General features: G+C 37.4%; 1 protein-coding gene across 4 annotated transcripts; it reads left to right on the forward strand.

The window, feature by feature from the left end:
- Positions 1-8,975: 8,975 nt before the first annotated feature.
- LOC107811550 (uncharacterized) lies at positions 8,976-15,181 on the forward strand. 4 transcript variants are annotated; one of them, XM_016636511.2, is made up of 10 exons: positions 8,976-9,336; positions 9,439-9,605; positions 9,899-10,003; positions 10,125-10,181; positions 10,954-11,034; positions 12,540-12,574; positions 12,868-12,957; positions 13,050-13,206; positions 13,343-13,536; positions 14,764-15,080. In XM_016636511.2, the coding sequence occupies exons 1-9, from the start codon at positions 9,183-9,185 to the stop codon at positions 13,460-13,462; spliced, it is 966 nt and encodes a 321-aa protein (XP_016491997.1). In that variant the 5' UTR covers positions 8,976-9,182; the 3' UTR covers positions 13,463-13,536; positions 14,764-15,080. The 4 variants fall into 4 exon arrangements, with proteins under 4 accessions (XP_016491997.1, XP_016491992.1, XP_016492004.1 ...); XM_016636506.2 differs by having other exon boundaries at positions 14,781-15,080; XM_016636518.2 differs by having other exon boundaries at positions 14,761-14,897.
- The last annotated feature ends 509 nt before the right edge of the window (positions 15,182-15,690 follow it).

Genomic DNA, 15,690 nt, shown 5'->3' on the forward strand with positions numbered 1-15,690 from the left:
CATATGTTCACAACTGGTACGAGTCTAAGATAAGGGTTAAGGATGATCATCTTTTATTTCCCGGTGTTGTCCAAGGGTAGGGACCAGGAGAAGAGTAAAGAGAAATCGAGAGATGATTTAGACACAGATCGACGATCTTCAAGAAGTTGGTTTCTACCTTATGAACTGGCCAAAGGACGTGACAGAGGTTTCCGGTCAGTGGATAGGTTCGCTACCAATAGAAGAACTGATCGCGACCGAAATAACAAGTCGTTGCAGAATAAGGAAATGTAAGGTTCTCAAGATTCTTCCTACCCCAAAATTTTTGAATACAACTTCAACGCCATCATAGTGGAGCTGGTGTCAGCTATGAGGAACATTAAAGAAGCATGGTTCCCGAAGCCAATGAGATCTGTTCCTAGATAAAGGGATCCTAATTTGTAGTGCGAAAACCACGGGACAAACGGTCACCGGACTGGGGACTGCCGGCATCTGCGCAAAGAGGTGGCAACATTGTTGAAAAATGACCATCTTAGGGAAGTTTTAAGTGACCGGGCTAAAAGCAACTACGGTCACAATCGTGATAATGTAGAACATTCAAAAGAAGGAGAAGATCCCCCGTGCCTGACGATCAACATGATTTCGGGGGGAACGAGATTAACGGGGTTATATTCTCGGCGGCAAAAAAGATGAAGGTATCAGTGACCCACAACAAGAGACTCCGGGAAGTCGCTGAAGACAACGTTACTTTCATGGAGGAATACGCCAATAGATTGTTGCTACCGCACAATGATGCGTTGGTAATTTCTTTACATGTCTTAGACTTTAAAATTAAATATGTTCTGGTGGATCCAGGAAGTTCGGCCAATATCATACAATTGAGGGTATTAGAGCAAGTCAAGCTCTCCGGAAGCATTATTCTGGCCACAAAGCTCATCGCCAGGTTCAACCTAGCAAGTGTGACAACCCGAAGAGACATTCTGCTGCCCACAAATGCCGAAGGGTGATGAATACGACCCTTTTTGAGGTGGTGGACCGCGATATGGGTTACAACATCATCCTGGGGAGATCATGGTTGCACGGGATGAAGGTTGCGCCGTCAAAATATCATCAGTTATTGAGATTCTAAACTCCCAAAGGTATTAAACAAATAAGAGGCGATTAACCGACAACGAGAGAAATGAATGCAATCTCGATTTCCAGTAGCAAAGGTAAGGGCATGCGGCATAGTAATTACAGGAACCGGTGCCTGCTCCCGAGCTGAGCGAAGTCAATCAAGGGGAAGAGTCGTCAGAATTTTATTAGGTGCCAAGGTATTTCCAGGTACCAGAAGAGACTGACGCAACAAAGTCCATAGCAGAAGAACTTGAACAAGTTGCATTGTTTGAAAAGTTCTTGGAGATGAAGTTCCACTTGGGGACAGGACTGCACCTCGAGGTCAGGTCTGGATTTATTGAATTTATTAAATTTATTAAATTTAATATTGATTGTTTTGCGTGGTCGCATGCAGATATGAAAGATATCCCACCAGAAGTGGTCATACACAAGCTAAGCTTGGATCCAAGCATCCCTCCAGTAAGACAGAAAAAACGTCTTATTGATGAGGTTAGAAACAAATTTGTCAAAGAAGAGGTAACTCCCTTGCTTGGTATCGGTTAAATACGAGAGGTAAAGTATCCTGATTGTCTAGATAACATAGTAGTGGTTCCAAAGAAGAAGAATAAATCTCGCATGTGCGTAGATTATAAGGACTTATATAAGGCATACCCAAAAGACTCGTTTCCATTACCACACATTGATCAAATAATTGATACGAAGGCCGGGCACGAGTTAATGAGTTTCCTCGATGCTTACTCCGAGTACAACCAAATCAAGATGAACCCAGAGGATCAGGAAAAAACTTCGTTTATAATGAACTTAGGCTCATACTGCTACAATGTGATGCCTTATGGCTAAAGAACGTCGGAGCCACTTATTGACGGCTCGTGAACAAAATGTTCGAAAAGCAAATAGGGAAAACCATGAAAGTTTACATAGATGATATGCTTGTAAAGTCGTTGAATGCAGGTGATCATCTCAAACATTTGCAAGAAACTTTTGACGTCTTAAGAAAGCATAACATGAAGCTTAACCCTGAGAAGTGTGTGTTTGGGGTCAGCTCCGGTAAGTTCCTGGGATTCTTGGTGTCATAGAGGGGGATAGAAGTTAACCCCGATAAAATCAAAGCCATCGAAGACATCCCGGACCATCTATCAAGCGTAAAAGAGGTTCAAAGGCTAACAAGAAGACTAGCCGCATTGAGCAAATTCATTTTCCGGTCTTCAGAGAAATGTCACATTTCTTCTCGCTGCTCAAAAAGAAGAATAACTTTGAATGGACCCCGGAATGTCAGCAAGCTTTGAAGGATCTTAAAGGGTATTTGTCAAGTCCTCCGTTACTGTCAAAATCGAAGGAAGGCAAACAACTACTGATCTACTTAGCGATCTCAAAAGTAGCGGTAAGTGATGTTTTAGTCTGCGAGGACGAAGGTACACAATCTCCTATTTACTACGTTAGTAAAATTTAACGGAGCATAAACTCACTATCCACATCTGGAAAAAATTATCTTAGCCCTAGTAGTCGCCGCTCGAAAGCTAAGACCTTACTTCCAATGTCACTCGATAGCTGTGGTGACCACTTTTTCCCTGCGGAATATTCTTAATAAACCTGAATACAGAAGGTGTCTGTTAGTCAGATCTGTTTGTACGTGCCCTCACTATCTGTGAGAGAACAGAATACAAAAGTTTAGATTTTTTTTTTTGAAGTAAACAACTTTCGCACGACAAGGAATCAAGTAGTGAAATTTTTCTTAACATTTCTATAGCCTCCCGAAGATAAGTACAGACATCTCTGTACCGATCCGCGAGACTCTACTAAACCGGTTTGTGACTCACGATACCTATGAACCTAGAGCTCTAATACCAACTTGTCACGACCTAATTTCCCTTTCGTGTGACGTCGTGACGGCACCTAGCCTCTACGACTAGGTAAGCCTAACACTTTGCGGATTAATGAAATGAAAATATAAATTTAACCAACTATTCAAAAATACACAACAATCCCTAAAAACCGGAACATCGTGAATCATAAACTATAGAAGGAAAAGTCTAGTGTCTCTATACATCAGAATCTAACAAGGAAGATACAAAAAATAATGGACATGAGGAAGAGTAGAAGGGGACTCCGAGGTCTACGGACGCGGCAGATATACCTTGAAGTCTCCAAATCTGTCATGGCTCACAGATAGTGCAGCTGATAAGGTGCACCTAGATCTGCACACGAAAAATATGTGCAGAGAGTAGCATGAGTACACCACAATGGTACCCAGTAAGTGTCAAGCCTAACCTCGGTCGAGTAGTGACGAGGTCAGGTAAAGGCTCTACCGGAGTAAATATAATAAATTTAAACAGTAAAAGATATAAGTAAGTTTTACGGTAAAACAGTTAAAGAAAATTTTCAAAAACAAAAATTAAATAGTCAAGGGAACCCTCGGCTCAGAACAAGGTATACACAATGTGGAATCTCCCGGGATACCGTCCCATAGTCTCGAATGAATATGCACTACATGGAGATCTCCAGGAATACGTTCGTAGTCCCAGAGTAAATATGCAGTACATGGGGATCTCCCAGAATACGTATGTAGTCCCAAAGTAAATATGCAGTACAAGAGAATCTCCCGGAATACGTCTATAGTCCCAAAGTAAATAGGCAGTACAGGGGGATCTCCCAGAATACCGCTCCGTAGTCCCAAAGTAAATATACAGTACAGGGGGATCTCTCGGAATACGTCCGTAATCCCAAAGTAAATATGCAGTATAAGGGGATCTCCCGGAATACCGTTTCGTAGTCCCAAAGTAAATATGCAGTGCGAACGATAGAAATACAACTACATCACGAAATTCTTACAATTTAGGCTAGGTACCGGTCAGGGAAGGAGCAGAAAATTCACTAAGCATGCTGCACAGAATTCACATAAACAATTAAGACACGTAGACATGTTGTATTAGACTAAACATGATAGCTACACATATTGGAATAACTCAATTAAGAATGAAAATAGATTTGTACTCATTAAAATGGTATAACTCAAAATAACAGGAAAACATGTTGCTGCTCAGTAAGAAAATTGGGTTTTACCATAACTAGCCCGTGTATATACTAGTCACCTCACGTACACGGCGCTCATATATCACAATAGTTTCAAATCTTAAGGGGATTTTCCACACACAAAGTTAGGCAAGCTACTTACCTCGAGTCAAGCTCAATTCAACTTGATATCATGTTCTTGCCATGAGTATCCGACTCCAAATGGCCCGAATCTATTCAAATCAATTGCATAATATAAATATAACTACCAGTAACTAATTTAACTAATTAATTCGAAGCTAAAACGTGAAATTAGAAAAAATGCCCAAAAAGTCTCCCCGGGCCCACGTCTCAGAATCGGGTAGAAACTATAAATTACGAACACCCATTCACTCACGAGTCCAACCATATCAAATTTATTAAAATCCGACTTCGAATCGACATTCAACTCTCAAAACCCATTTTATGAAGTTTCTACTATTTTCTCCAATTTTCCACCCCAAAGTACGAATCAAATGATGAAATTAGTGATATAATCATGTATTTTAGCCAAAACTGAATTAGAATCACTTACCCCGTTGGTTTTCTTGAAAATCCCTCGAAAAATCGTCAAAACCCGAGCTCTCTAGGTCAAAATATAAAAATAAAACCCTGAATCTAGTATTTATATTGCACTCCTCGGATTCCAATTTCGCTGACCGTGAAAAACTCACTGCCCCCCGCGAACGCCTCACCGCGGTCCGCGGAATTTCCACTGCGGCCGCGAAAAGCATTCCGCTGACCGCGGAACTTTTCCGCCCCCGTGGAATTCCACCGCTGTCCGCGGAATTTCCGCCGCCCGTGAACTTCCACCGCTGACGTGAAATTCCACCGCGGTCCGCGTTCCCAACTTCAGAGACCCATACCTGAACACCGGCAAATCTTTCTAACAGCTCAACTCACCCGTTCACTATTCGAAATACACCCGAGGCCCTCGGGACCTCAATCAAGCATACCAACCAATCCTAAAATACCATACTAACTTAGTCGAATCTTCGAATCACTCAAAACAACATCAAAACACCAAATTGCCCTCGGATTCAAACTCAAAGAACTTGAAACTTCTAAATTCAACAACCGATGCTGAAACCAACCAAACCACGTCTGATTGACCCCAAATTTTGCACACAAGTTATATTAAATATTACGGACCTACTTCAACTTTCGGAATCAGATTCCGACCCCGATATAAAAAATTTCACTACCAGTCCAAAACTCCAAAAAATTGACTTTCGCCAATTCAAGCCTAAATAAGCTACGGACCTCCAAAACACAATCCGGACACGCCTCTAAGTCCAAAATCACCTAACAGAGCTAACGGAACCGACAAAAATTTCATTCCGGGACCGTCTTCATACAATTCTGACTACGGTCCAAATTTTAAGACTTAAGTTCACATTTAGGGATTAAGTGTCCCAAAATACTCTGAAACTCAAAACCAGTCATCCAAACAGGTCACAATAACAGAAATAGATATGGAAAAAGCAGTTAATAGGGGTTCGGGGCTCTAACTCTCAAAACGACCGACCGGGTCGTTATACGTCTTCTTTTTAGTTGCTTGTTCTCCGGCCGGGGACTCCGAGAAGAAGCACTTGCACTAGAGCAGGCCCGGAGACATTTGTTCGGGTAAATGCCTCCTGCAACAACCTTGCCTCATCAGTAGGTTCATCCAAAACATCCTTCTCGGGGACGATAACTGAGCCCTGGGGTAGACCTGAATTTAACAGGAGAGAAGAATTAATCAACTTCCTTATACGAAAAGTAAAAACAATATGAGTTCATTTTACCATGATTTTTGGCATTCTACTCATATTTGAGGGCTAGTTCATTCCACGTACGGGTCTCGGGCGTAGTAACATCTAAAATTGGACTCACTAGTCCAAGCCTTCAACCCTACGTGGAACCCACTAAGTTGATGAAGCAAATAAAAGAATAAAAATCAGTAACTACATGGGATGATCTTTAGCTAGAAGAATAAACAAGCGATGAACTTACGTGTACGGTTCCACAATTCCGGAAAGGATGAAGTCGTGGCTAGAATGATGTCCTTGGTGGCAGCTACAACAAACTGTTCCATCCATCTACGGTCGATGTCATCATCCATGCTGGCTAGTAGGGCATGGTGGCCATGTTTGCTGAAATTTATCGTTCCCTCATGAAAAATCTTCGGGGAATAAAGATTTATTAATCGAGCTAAGGTTAGCTCCTCTCCCATCTCGTGGCACAGGCGCCAAAGACAATTGATTGTCCTCCACACAGAAGGACTTACTTGCACCAGGCATACCTGGTAACGGATGCAAAACTTCATAATAACGGAGTCAAGCTCACTGCTCATAGAGAGTGGCCCCAAAGTTAAAGGATACGTATAAAAATACGTAAAGCCCTTCTTGGGTAAGGTTATCCTCTTCATTAGATCAGGAGTGATAATATCTAAATCTTGGCAATGACAGTCTTCCTTCACAACGGGAATGCTGGAAGGACGGATGGAAGAAGGATATACGCCGACAGCCTACGTGCGAGGATTAGCGGCAGAAAATCGTAGGAGGAGGAGCATCATCGGCCTTACCTTTGTTCTTTGAAGAACTAGGGTTTTTTGAATAAGAAGTAATTTTTATCAGAAAAGAAGGAAAGTTTTTCTCTCAAGAAGAAGGTTAAATAAAGGTTGAAGATAAAGTATGAGTTAAGTAAAAATAGCTTGATAAAGTTTGAAGAATTATAAAGCGTAAATGAAGAAGTTTGATGCGTATAAGTAAAGGAATAAGCGGCTAAAATTGTGGCCATAATTACCTCGATAACCGGTAAAAGTAATGCTGAATCGAAGGATGACATGTGTTCGGGGTATTAAATGAGGAGAGATGTGCGTCTAATCAACCGCCATAAACTTTTCAGAGGATGTCAGAGAATTTTTTGTCAAGAAAGGTATCTCTACCAACTTTCCGGTGACACAAAGTTATGCCACCGGAAAGCACGGGGACTATCTATATGGGATAAAATATGTTCATATTTTATGATCGCATGAGAAAGCGACACGTTGAGCCGAAGACAGAAGACAATCAAACTTGAAGGCAATGATCTCGCTTGTCATCGGAGAGAATGATATTCATAAAGGCAAAATAAATGCCTGCCATCCGATATCATTCAACGAAGAATATTTCATAACATTAAGTGCATGCTCCGTTACAACGAATATAGCATTCACTACTCACCGTTATACATTCTTCAATGGCCCCGTAATTATCATTAGAGAGGGGCTTGATCCTAAGACCTTATTCCCTAGGTACAATCTATAAATAGTGATATCTATCATCCTTGTAAGGACACAAATTTTCTGACAAGCATACATTGTATTCTATTAAAAAGCTCAATAACATCTTACTTTCTTGCGTACTTATATTGTTCTTACTGCCCCGGAAGCTCTACATCCGGGACTAAGATATATGTTGTCTTGTTTCAATTTCAAGGCTAAGTCTTATATTTTTGTCTAATCCATCTATTATTTTTGGATCAAATCGATTCACTTATCTATAAACCACGTATAAATTCAAATGTATCATTTTACGGCCAAACATTAATAATAATAATAATAATAATAATAATAATAATAATAATAATAATAATAATAATAATAATAATAATAATAATAATAATAATAATAATAATAATACAACAACAAACAGTGAATAAATGGTTAGTATTGAGTAGTGCAGTAGTTTTTATTTTTTAGTCTTTTTGTTTTATTTTCGAAAAAATAGAAATAATAATAATAATAATAATAATAATAATAATAATAATAATAATAATAATAATAATAATAATAATAATAATAATAATAATAATAATAATAATAACAATAATAATAATAATAATAATAATAATAATAATAATAATAATAATAATAATAATAATATCTTATAGGGGTAGAATATGGACTAAGAATATAATTATTAATGATATATGAATTAAAAAATGTGGCAAGAAACCCTTCTACAATTTATATCTTCTTTCTCCTCTAAATTAAACTTTTATTTTATTTTTTAAAATAAGTACACTAATTTATACATGATAATCTATAACAAACCAGACATCCAATAAGAACACTACATTCTCTGTATTATTAACCATTGCATTATAAATTATTGCATTACTAATACATGCTTTACTCCCTATATTAAAATCATCGCATACGATCCATAGATTATTAATAATTGCATAACTTTATTTGTGATTAGAGGTATTAGCAAAAAAAATGTCAACGTAAAATTATCATAAACTAATACAATATTTGATTGGGTGGATTATAAAAAAGAATCCCACCATAATTAATGTAACGCTTGGCTGATCGTATAAAAAATAATACTTACATAACTCGATACAATGTTTGATTAGCAGTATTAAATAATACTCATATTAAATTATGTGAGAATTTATATATTATTTTATGCATAGAAATATAAAATAAGAATGCATGTAATTTATTCCAATATTTCAAAATAAGTATCCTTGAAGTAGTCTTAAAGTACAAGTAAGTAACCGCTATATAACAATTCTTTTATTAATTATGAATAATTATATTAATATTATAAATCTCGATATAATAATTCTTCTGTTACATTTTCCCCATAAATAATTTTATATTTATAATTCCTGGATAATTAATATGACAACCAAATAACTCCTAAATCCATTCAATTCCAAACAAGATGAAGTAGAAGTGACTGTTTATTTGGCCTTTTTGTTTGTAGTTAAAAAAAAGATGTACTACCATTTTTTTAAAAGCCAGCATTTTCACCAAGAAAACAAAATAAATTTAAATTTTTTTTAAAAAAAAGGACAGGAAAAGAAGATATTTCCCTTCTCCAATGTGCAACTTGGACTTGGCGTCTTGGCCATTTTATCAAGCAAAAATTTCAGAACAACTTTCAGAGGATAAAAGGGAAGCTACTAGCTAGCTTCAAATTGTCCACTCCAAAAAAAGAATTGTACCCAAAAAAAAAATTCCTTTTCTTTTTGGGTCAAATTCCAAAGTATAGCATTAGTATATGAATTCCATATCATATATACGAACTGAAATGTTACCATTGTGTTTTTCCAATCACTCTCAGTTTCTCTCCCCTTTAACCTCACCGCCGCGTCGCTGCCGGTCCCACCCCAGATTCACTACAACACTCTCTGTCCTCAAAACCTCTCGACCCGGTAATTGTTTTACTTAAATTTTACTTTTTGTTGAAAGCATTGTAAGTTTGTAACTACCCATTTGAGTGATTTCCATTTTTTTTAAAATTGTTTTTGCCTCAGTGACTGAAGTTGCAGTGGATGACGTTTTTCAAGATTTCTTAAGGGAAAGAGAGCTAAATGGGGATATTATATCCAGAATTTCTGATAGAATTTGGCTCAGAAATGTGGTAAATTTTGATTCTTTAGAAGCTGGAAATGGTGCAACTGAGGCTACACAGTCACAAGAGGTATTTTCATGCCTACCTTTTTTTTAAAATGTTTTATGCACTGACGGTGTAAAAAATATTTACACAATCAATTCACTTCAAAAGATAATTGCAGGTAACACTATTTAATAGCGGTGATCGGTAATCTAGACTAAATGCTAAGTAACTTGTTATAAAGGTTAAATTATATTGATAGGTATAAAAAATTTATTACACTCTCAGTGTTATAACTGAATATTTCCTTTTTGTTTTATGGGTTTTTGGTGTTTGTTTGCTTCATATTTGAATATTGAACCAAGAAAATGCAAATGCAGGTATCAGGAGAAGATAATGAAGGTGGGTTTTTGAAATTGAAAAGTACTAAAGAGTGGCTTTCAGGTGATGCCACGGCGCCAGTTAATAAAAAGAGGACCCTTAAGGTGTTTATTTACAAGTTCTTTTTTTTCTATTTTTAGTGGAGTTTTGGATATTCTTAATTATGAGCAAGGGAAAGAGTATTAGTAATAATTTTGCTATTGATGCTTCTAATGATATGCACAGGAAATACAAGATGATAGGGAAAGAAGGAAAAGGCTAAACTTTCTCCGATATGAAGCTGTATGTATCCGCCAAGCATCCTACTAAATTCCTGCTCTTTATATTTATAATAATAAATGTTTATATTTGGCAGCACTGGAATACTAGTGTAGTCGGTTTAGATAGTAGAGATTCTACTCGTAATCTCTCTTCCGGGTTATCATCATTATTGTGATTCATGTTGTCTTATTTACTTGTGGCGAAACGGTGTCCAAAGGAAAGTCGGCTTCTTGTATATTGTTATCACTCTGTGATTTTTCTTCTGTATTAGTATTATCTCCTGCTTTCAATATTCTTTTTATGGTTGTTCGAGAAAAGGGGATATTATTAGAGAAATTTTATTGATAAAGGGTAGAATCTGAATGGCTGATGTTTCTACGAACACCTACTCTATGCATGCTTAGTCTGAGCTATTCAGTGATTTACAAGACCTTTACTGACTTTAAGAATAAAATGGGTAGTTAATTATGGTTGCTTGCATATTCTTGCAGTTGCTGGCTGGACTTCTTCAGGTGTCTTCTAATAATTTTGTGTCATAAAGCATGAAAGATGGTAATTCTTAAGTAGAAGGCACCTTAGGCTATACCTGGATAACATTTCACCTGCTCCTAAGAGTATGTGAAAGTGACAAGGAAAGGATTTCAAATGTTATTACTCTCACTATGAAAGCATGGTTCAATGAAATTGTATCCCAATTAAAAGATTGTTGAAGCGCACAGCAAAGATATCTGCAAATGAACTATGTTATGTTCTAAATCTACAAGGTATAAAGCATTTTCTGTTTCTCTTACAGCTTAAGAAGGAGCTACTTTACTTAACGGTGGGCATTGGGACTGCTTGCAGTGGATATTGTTTGGTAGCTTTATCAGTCCAGGTATTTGGTAGAAGAGGTTCTGAGCTCGAGACATTCTATAATAGAAGGCATATAGTATAACCTTAGAAGCATTAGTGGCCATGTTACTTATCAATAAAGAAGCATTAATGGCCATTATTAGTTGTGCTATATTTACCTAAATCTTCACTTTAGCTGTGGGAGCAGTGAGCGCACATGCATGTATATCACAATAGGTGATTGATTTACTGCAATTGGGAAAGCTTATAATGGAGAGAGTGAGCCTCCGAGTTTCATACTCTCTTTTACAGTCTCTTCTTATAATAAACCACCCTATCAACTTTAGTAGAACATCTCACAACAGCTGCAGTAACCATTGATGCCCAATTTTTGTTCCAATTGGAAACTTCTTTACATTTCCACTGCTTTCTTGACTAAAAAAGCTGGTTTTGTTTTAACAACAACATACCCAGTATATTCCCACAAGTGGGGTTTGGGGAGGGTAGTATGTACGCAGTCCTTACCCCTACCTTGTGAAGGTAGAGAGGTTGTCTCCGAAAGACCCTCCGGTCAATACAGCAAAATCACAGCAATTACGACAGAGAACTGCGGCAAACGAAATAGTAACAACAATAAGAAAAATAAAACGAAGTGAAGATAAAAATATCGATGTAAAATTAATGAACACAAGGTATCACTAGTACTACAGCTAGGGAAGGAAGTACATGTGTGAAAAGGAAATAAACTCGACCACTAACTGATCTATAACCCTAATCTTCGACCTCCACACCCCTTATCAAGAGTCATGTCCTCGGTAAGCGGAAGATGTGTCATGTCCTGTCTGATCACCTCTCCCCAATATTTCTTCGGCCTACCACGCCGTCTCCTTGAACCCACCATAGCCAACCTCACACAACTCCTCACAGTGGCATCCACGCTTCTTCTCTTCACGTGACCGAACCATCTCAGTCTAGCTTCCCGCATCTTTCCACCATACAGGTCACTCCCACCTTATTTTGAATATCTTCATTCCTAATCGTATCCCTCCTAGTGTGACCACACATCCATCTCAGCATTCTCATCTCCGCCACCCTTAACTTCTGAACATGAGAGGTCTTAATTGGCCAACACTCCGCCCCATACAGCATGGTCGGTCTAACGACTATATTGTAAAACTTACCTTTAAGTCTTGGCGGTGCATTCTTGTCGCACAAAACGCCGGATGCAAGCCTCCACTTCACCCATCTCGCTCCAATACGATCTGTGACATCCTCGTCAATCTCCCCATTTCCTTGGATTATAGACCCAAGATACTTAAAACTATCTCTCTTTGGTATAACTTGTGTGCCCAGCCTCACTTCAATATCAGCCTCCCCAGCCACGTCACTAAACTTGCACTCCAAGTATTCTGTGTTGGTCGTGCTCAACTTGTTTTGTTATTCTTTTTTCACTGGGTTATTTTCTTGTCTACCTTATGAAAGAGGTCCCAGGTCAGTACAAACCTGCATCTGCAGTGGACTGACAGATTTTACTTGTTCAATTCGTAGGCTGCATTGAGCTATGCAACGGGAGTTGTTTTCAGGTATGATTTAGATCTATTTTTTACTCTATCTATTCTGTTTATACTTTATAGATCATCCCCTAGTACTTGTAAACAACCTAGTTTGGCACATATAGGCAGGTAAAAATGGATAGGTTAGAATATTAAGAAAATTGCTTTTACATCATCTAGTCCTTACAAGTACCTAGTTATGATAGAATCTTCACATTTGAACTGTTCTCTTTTCTTGAGGATATGTTTCGATAAAATCGGCCGCATCATATTCGGCTCGGTTTATTTCATTGTGGTAATGCTGTCTGTAATTTCTTATGCAGTTATGTGTACCTGCAGCTCCTCTGCCAACATGCAGACAACCTCTCACAAGAGACAGTTCCTGAGATTTTTAAGAAAAAGAAACTAAAGAAGTAATGTCATTACTATGTCTTTGTTTGGTTATGCTCCACATAAGAATGGTGAACTTGACTGACTGAAGTGATTTGATATTTCTTCCCCTCAGAATTGGAATACGAAGCCAAGATCTGCAGGATTTTTTTGAGAGATCGGTTAAAGGTAGCAGCATTGCTCTTTCATCTCCAAGGCTTGTGTTTCCTGCAGCAATATATGGATTGTGGGAATTGTGTCAGCATTTTGCCCATGATCTTTTTGATTTCCAGGTGTACATTTATAGCATTTGAATTAACACCTATTTAAACCTTTAGAATCTTGACTTATTTAAGCTATCCTCTGTTTGATTCCTCTGATTGTGGTTGTTCATAAGTTAATGTGACATATGTTTTGTGTTCGTAACAGCTGGTTCCTGCTATGGTCGGGTTGTTTGCATATAAAGCAGCTGCTCTGGTACAAGTGTACAGGGACAATGAAGACCTTCAATTTCTCTTTCCTGAGAATGAAGAAGGGTCAGCTAACTGAATACATGGAATATGTTACTAATAAATGTACTTGTTGAAACCATAGCAAAGTTGGATGCCAACTGCACCTTCTGGGTAATGACTCCTTTCTTTTAACTTTTAGTCATTGCAGAACTTTTGGATGTACCAAAAATCCTTTCTGTGAGGACTTTTCTCTTTTGAATTTTGTGTATGATGTTCTAGAGAATTGACCGCCATGAACTTTCCGATGAATGGAACTAAGAATCATTTCAAAAGAAGTTGGAAACATACCTCAAATACTTCTTTTTTGTGTCAAATGAATATATGGACTCCACGAAAAACCATGACAAATTTACATGATATTTACTTATATATTAGTGCAAGTAATTGGGAAATATCCACTAAATTGATGTACTTTGTAATTCTATATACATAACTGTACAGACTTATTTACATACTGTATTTCTCACCAATAAACATTACTTTGTCAGTGAATTTCATGTGTATCAAAAAGGAAAAAAATGAAGTTCCTTACTTCTTCAGTACCTTAGAATTCTCCGGGGCCGAAAATTCTTTGATCATTTTTGCACTTCTGATATTATTTAATGTTTTCACCCTCCCAAAATGAGGTTGTTGAATCATTTCAAATTCATTGGATCCTTTTCTATGTATGAGGATCCCTCCTTATGGTGAGACATCTTGGAGGTTTCATCATACACATTGTGCATGACATTAGGAAACTAGGTGCCAATAGTCTGCTGTCACAGGGGAGTAGCTTTGGCCGACAGAGGAACGATTTGTGAGGATCAGAGATACTATTAAAGTAGTTTAGATACCAAGTGGTTATATAGCAGCACTTCTTTAGCTTTAGAAGTACACATGAGGATCTAAGTGAATTGGCTTTGAAGATGTGGAATGACGGCAAGGGAAGGATCATGTTCTCACGAAAGGTATCTACAGAAAGAGGTTGTTACTTATCAACTTACACATACCTATAAAATAAAATAGTAAATAAGAGGGGGGAGGGGGGGGGGAGAGCTGTTGTTATCCTCAGTACCAAGGTAAGCAGAAGCCCATCAAAGGAACCATATTATCTGTTTAACCCAACATGAACGTTATGTATCCTTACCTAAATTCGAAATGTAGATAAATGTTAGCATGACAGGTGTTCCGTAGCATCCTTACCTAAATTCGAAATCACTTGTAGGATCATGTATCACATCTCTACTTTAAAGTTTTGAGGTTTGGATACATTTTATTTTGATCTTGCTGTTAATGATTGTTGTTGTCTATAATCTGTATATATTTGGGTTAATGTCCTTTCTTTTGTTCTCTAAGCAGCACCATTTCTTCTGCAGCCTAACGAAGAATAACCAACGAACAGCACACTGAATTTTGCAGAACATGGACAAGCTTTAGAATTTCCTGCCCTTAAGAATATAGGTTTTAAGGGATGAATATTTCGCTGCTGCACTTCGAGAGTAAATAGTTCATTTGAAAGGGTTATCATGGGCATCCGCCGGAGCCTTTTGTAGAGACAACTCTAGTAGAGTGATGTATAGAAATACAAAGTACTGTTTTGACCTACTTCATGTGACTCTTGCAAAATGTTGATATATTCTTGGTTTCCCCTTTTTATTTGGAGTCACAATGTTATGGTAGGGAATTATTGTGTGTTTTTCACCATCTAGGGAATTATTGGAGTCAGATATATATCTGACTCGACTTGTTTGGGAATGAGATGTAGTAGTTAAGTCAATTGCTCTTTTGCGGCGTGGTTTGGTACATGCCTAGAAGAATTGTGGAACTTTTCAAAATCTTACTTTCCTTTCACATCTTCAAATTATGTAATTCTATTATCTTTCTTTTACTCCTTCCGTCTCATTTTAATTGTGGTTTTAGCTCTTTTCACGTCCATTAAGAAAATAATAAATATAAGGTATAGTTTACTAAGTTACACCTATTCAATAATTTTTAAGAATTGAGCAATATTAAACAGAACTATCTTAAAGTGATAATTATTTTGAACTAAAGCGTTGCAAACTTCACATATTTGTTTTATATCATCACGCTATTAGAATTTTGGTCGTAAATCTAGATAAGAATTAGGCAAAAATTTTATTGAGAATAAATAAATAGCCTAATTAATACTCCGTATTCTTTTAGTTGCTTTAATAGGTGCAGTTGTGGGAGCAATAAAAAGTTTCTGTTGAAACTTGAAGTTTTTGCCTTAACCAAATTAACTACCTGAATTCACTCTCTTAAACT

The sequence above is a fragment of the Nicotiana tabacum genome, chromosome 9 (genome assembly GCF_000715075.1).
Source record: "Nicotiana tabacum cultivar K326 chromosome 9, ASM71507v2, whole genome shotgun sequence".
Classification (NCBI taxonomy): Eukaryota; Viridiplantae; Streptophyta; class Magnoliopsida; order Solanales; family Solanaceae; genus Nicotiana; species Nicotiana tabacum.

What these genes read in the sequence shown, in the direction of transcription:
- LOC107811550 (XM_016636511.2), top strand. Translation starts at nt 9,183, where the DNA reads ATGAATTCCATATCATATATACGAACTGAAATGTTACCATTGTGTTTT. An exon ending in CCTCAAAACCTCTCGACCCG is followed by an intron (nt 9,337 to 9,438) that starts GTAATTGTTTTA and finishes TTTTTGCCTCAG; the next exon opens with TGACTGAAGTTGCAGTGGAT. An exon ending in AGGCTACACAGTCACAAGAG is followed by an intron (nt 9,606 to 9,898) that starts GTATTTTCATGC and finishes ATGCAAATGCAG; the next exon opens with GTATCAGGAGAAGATAATGA.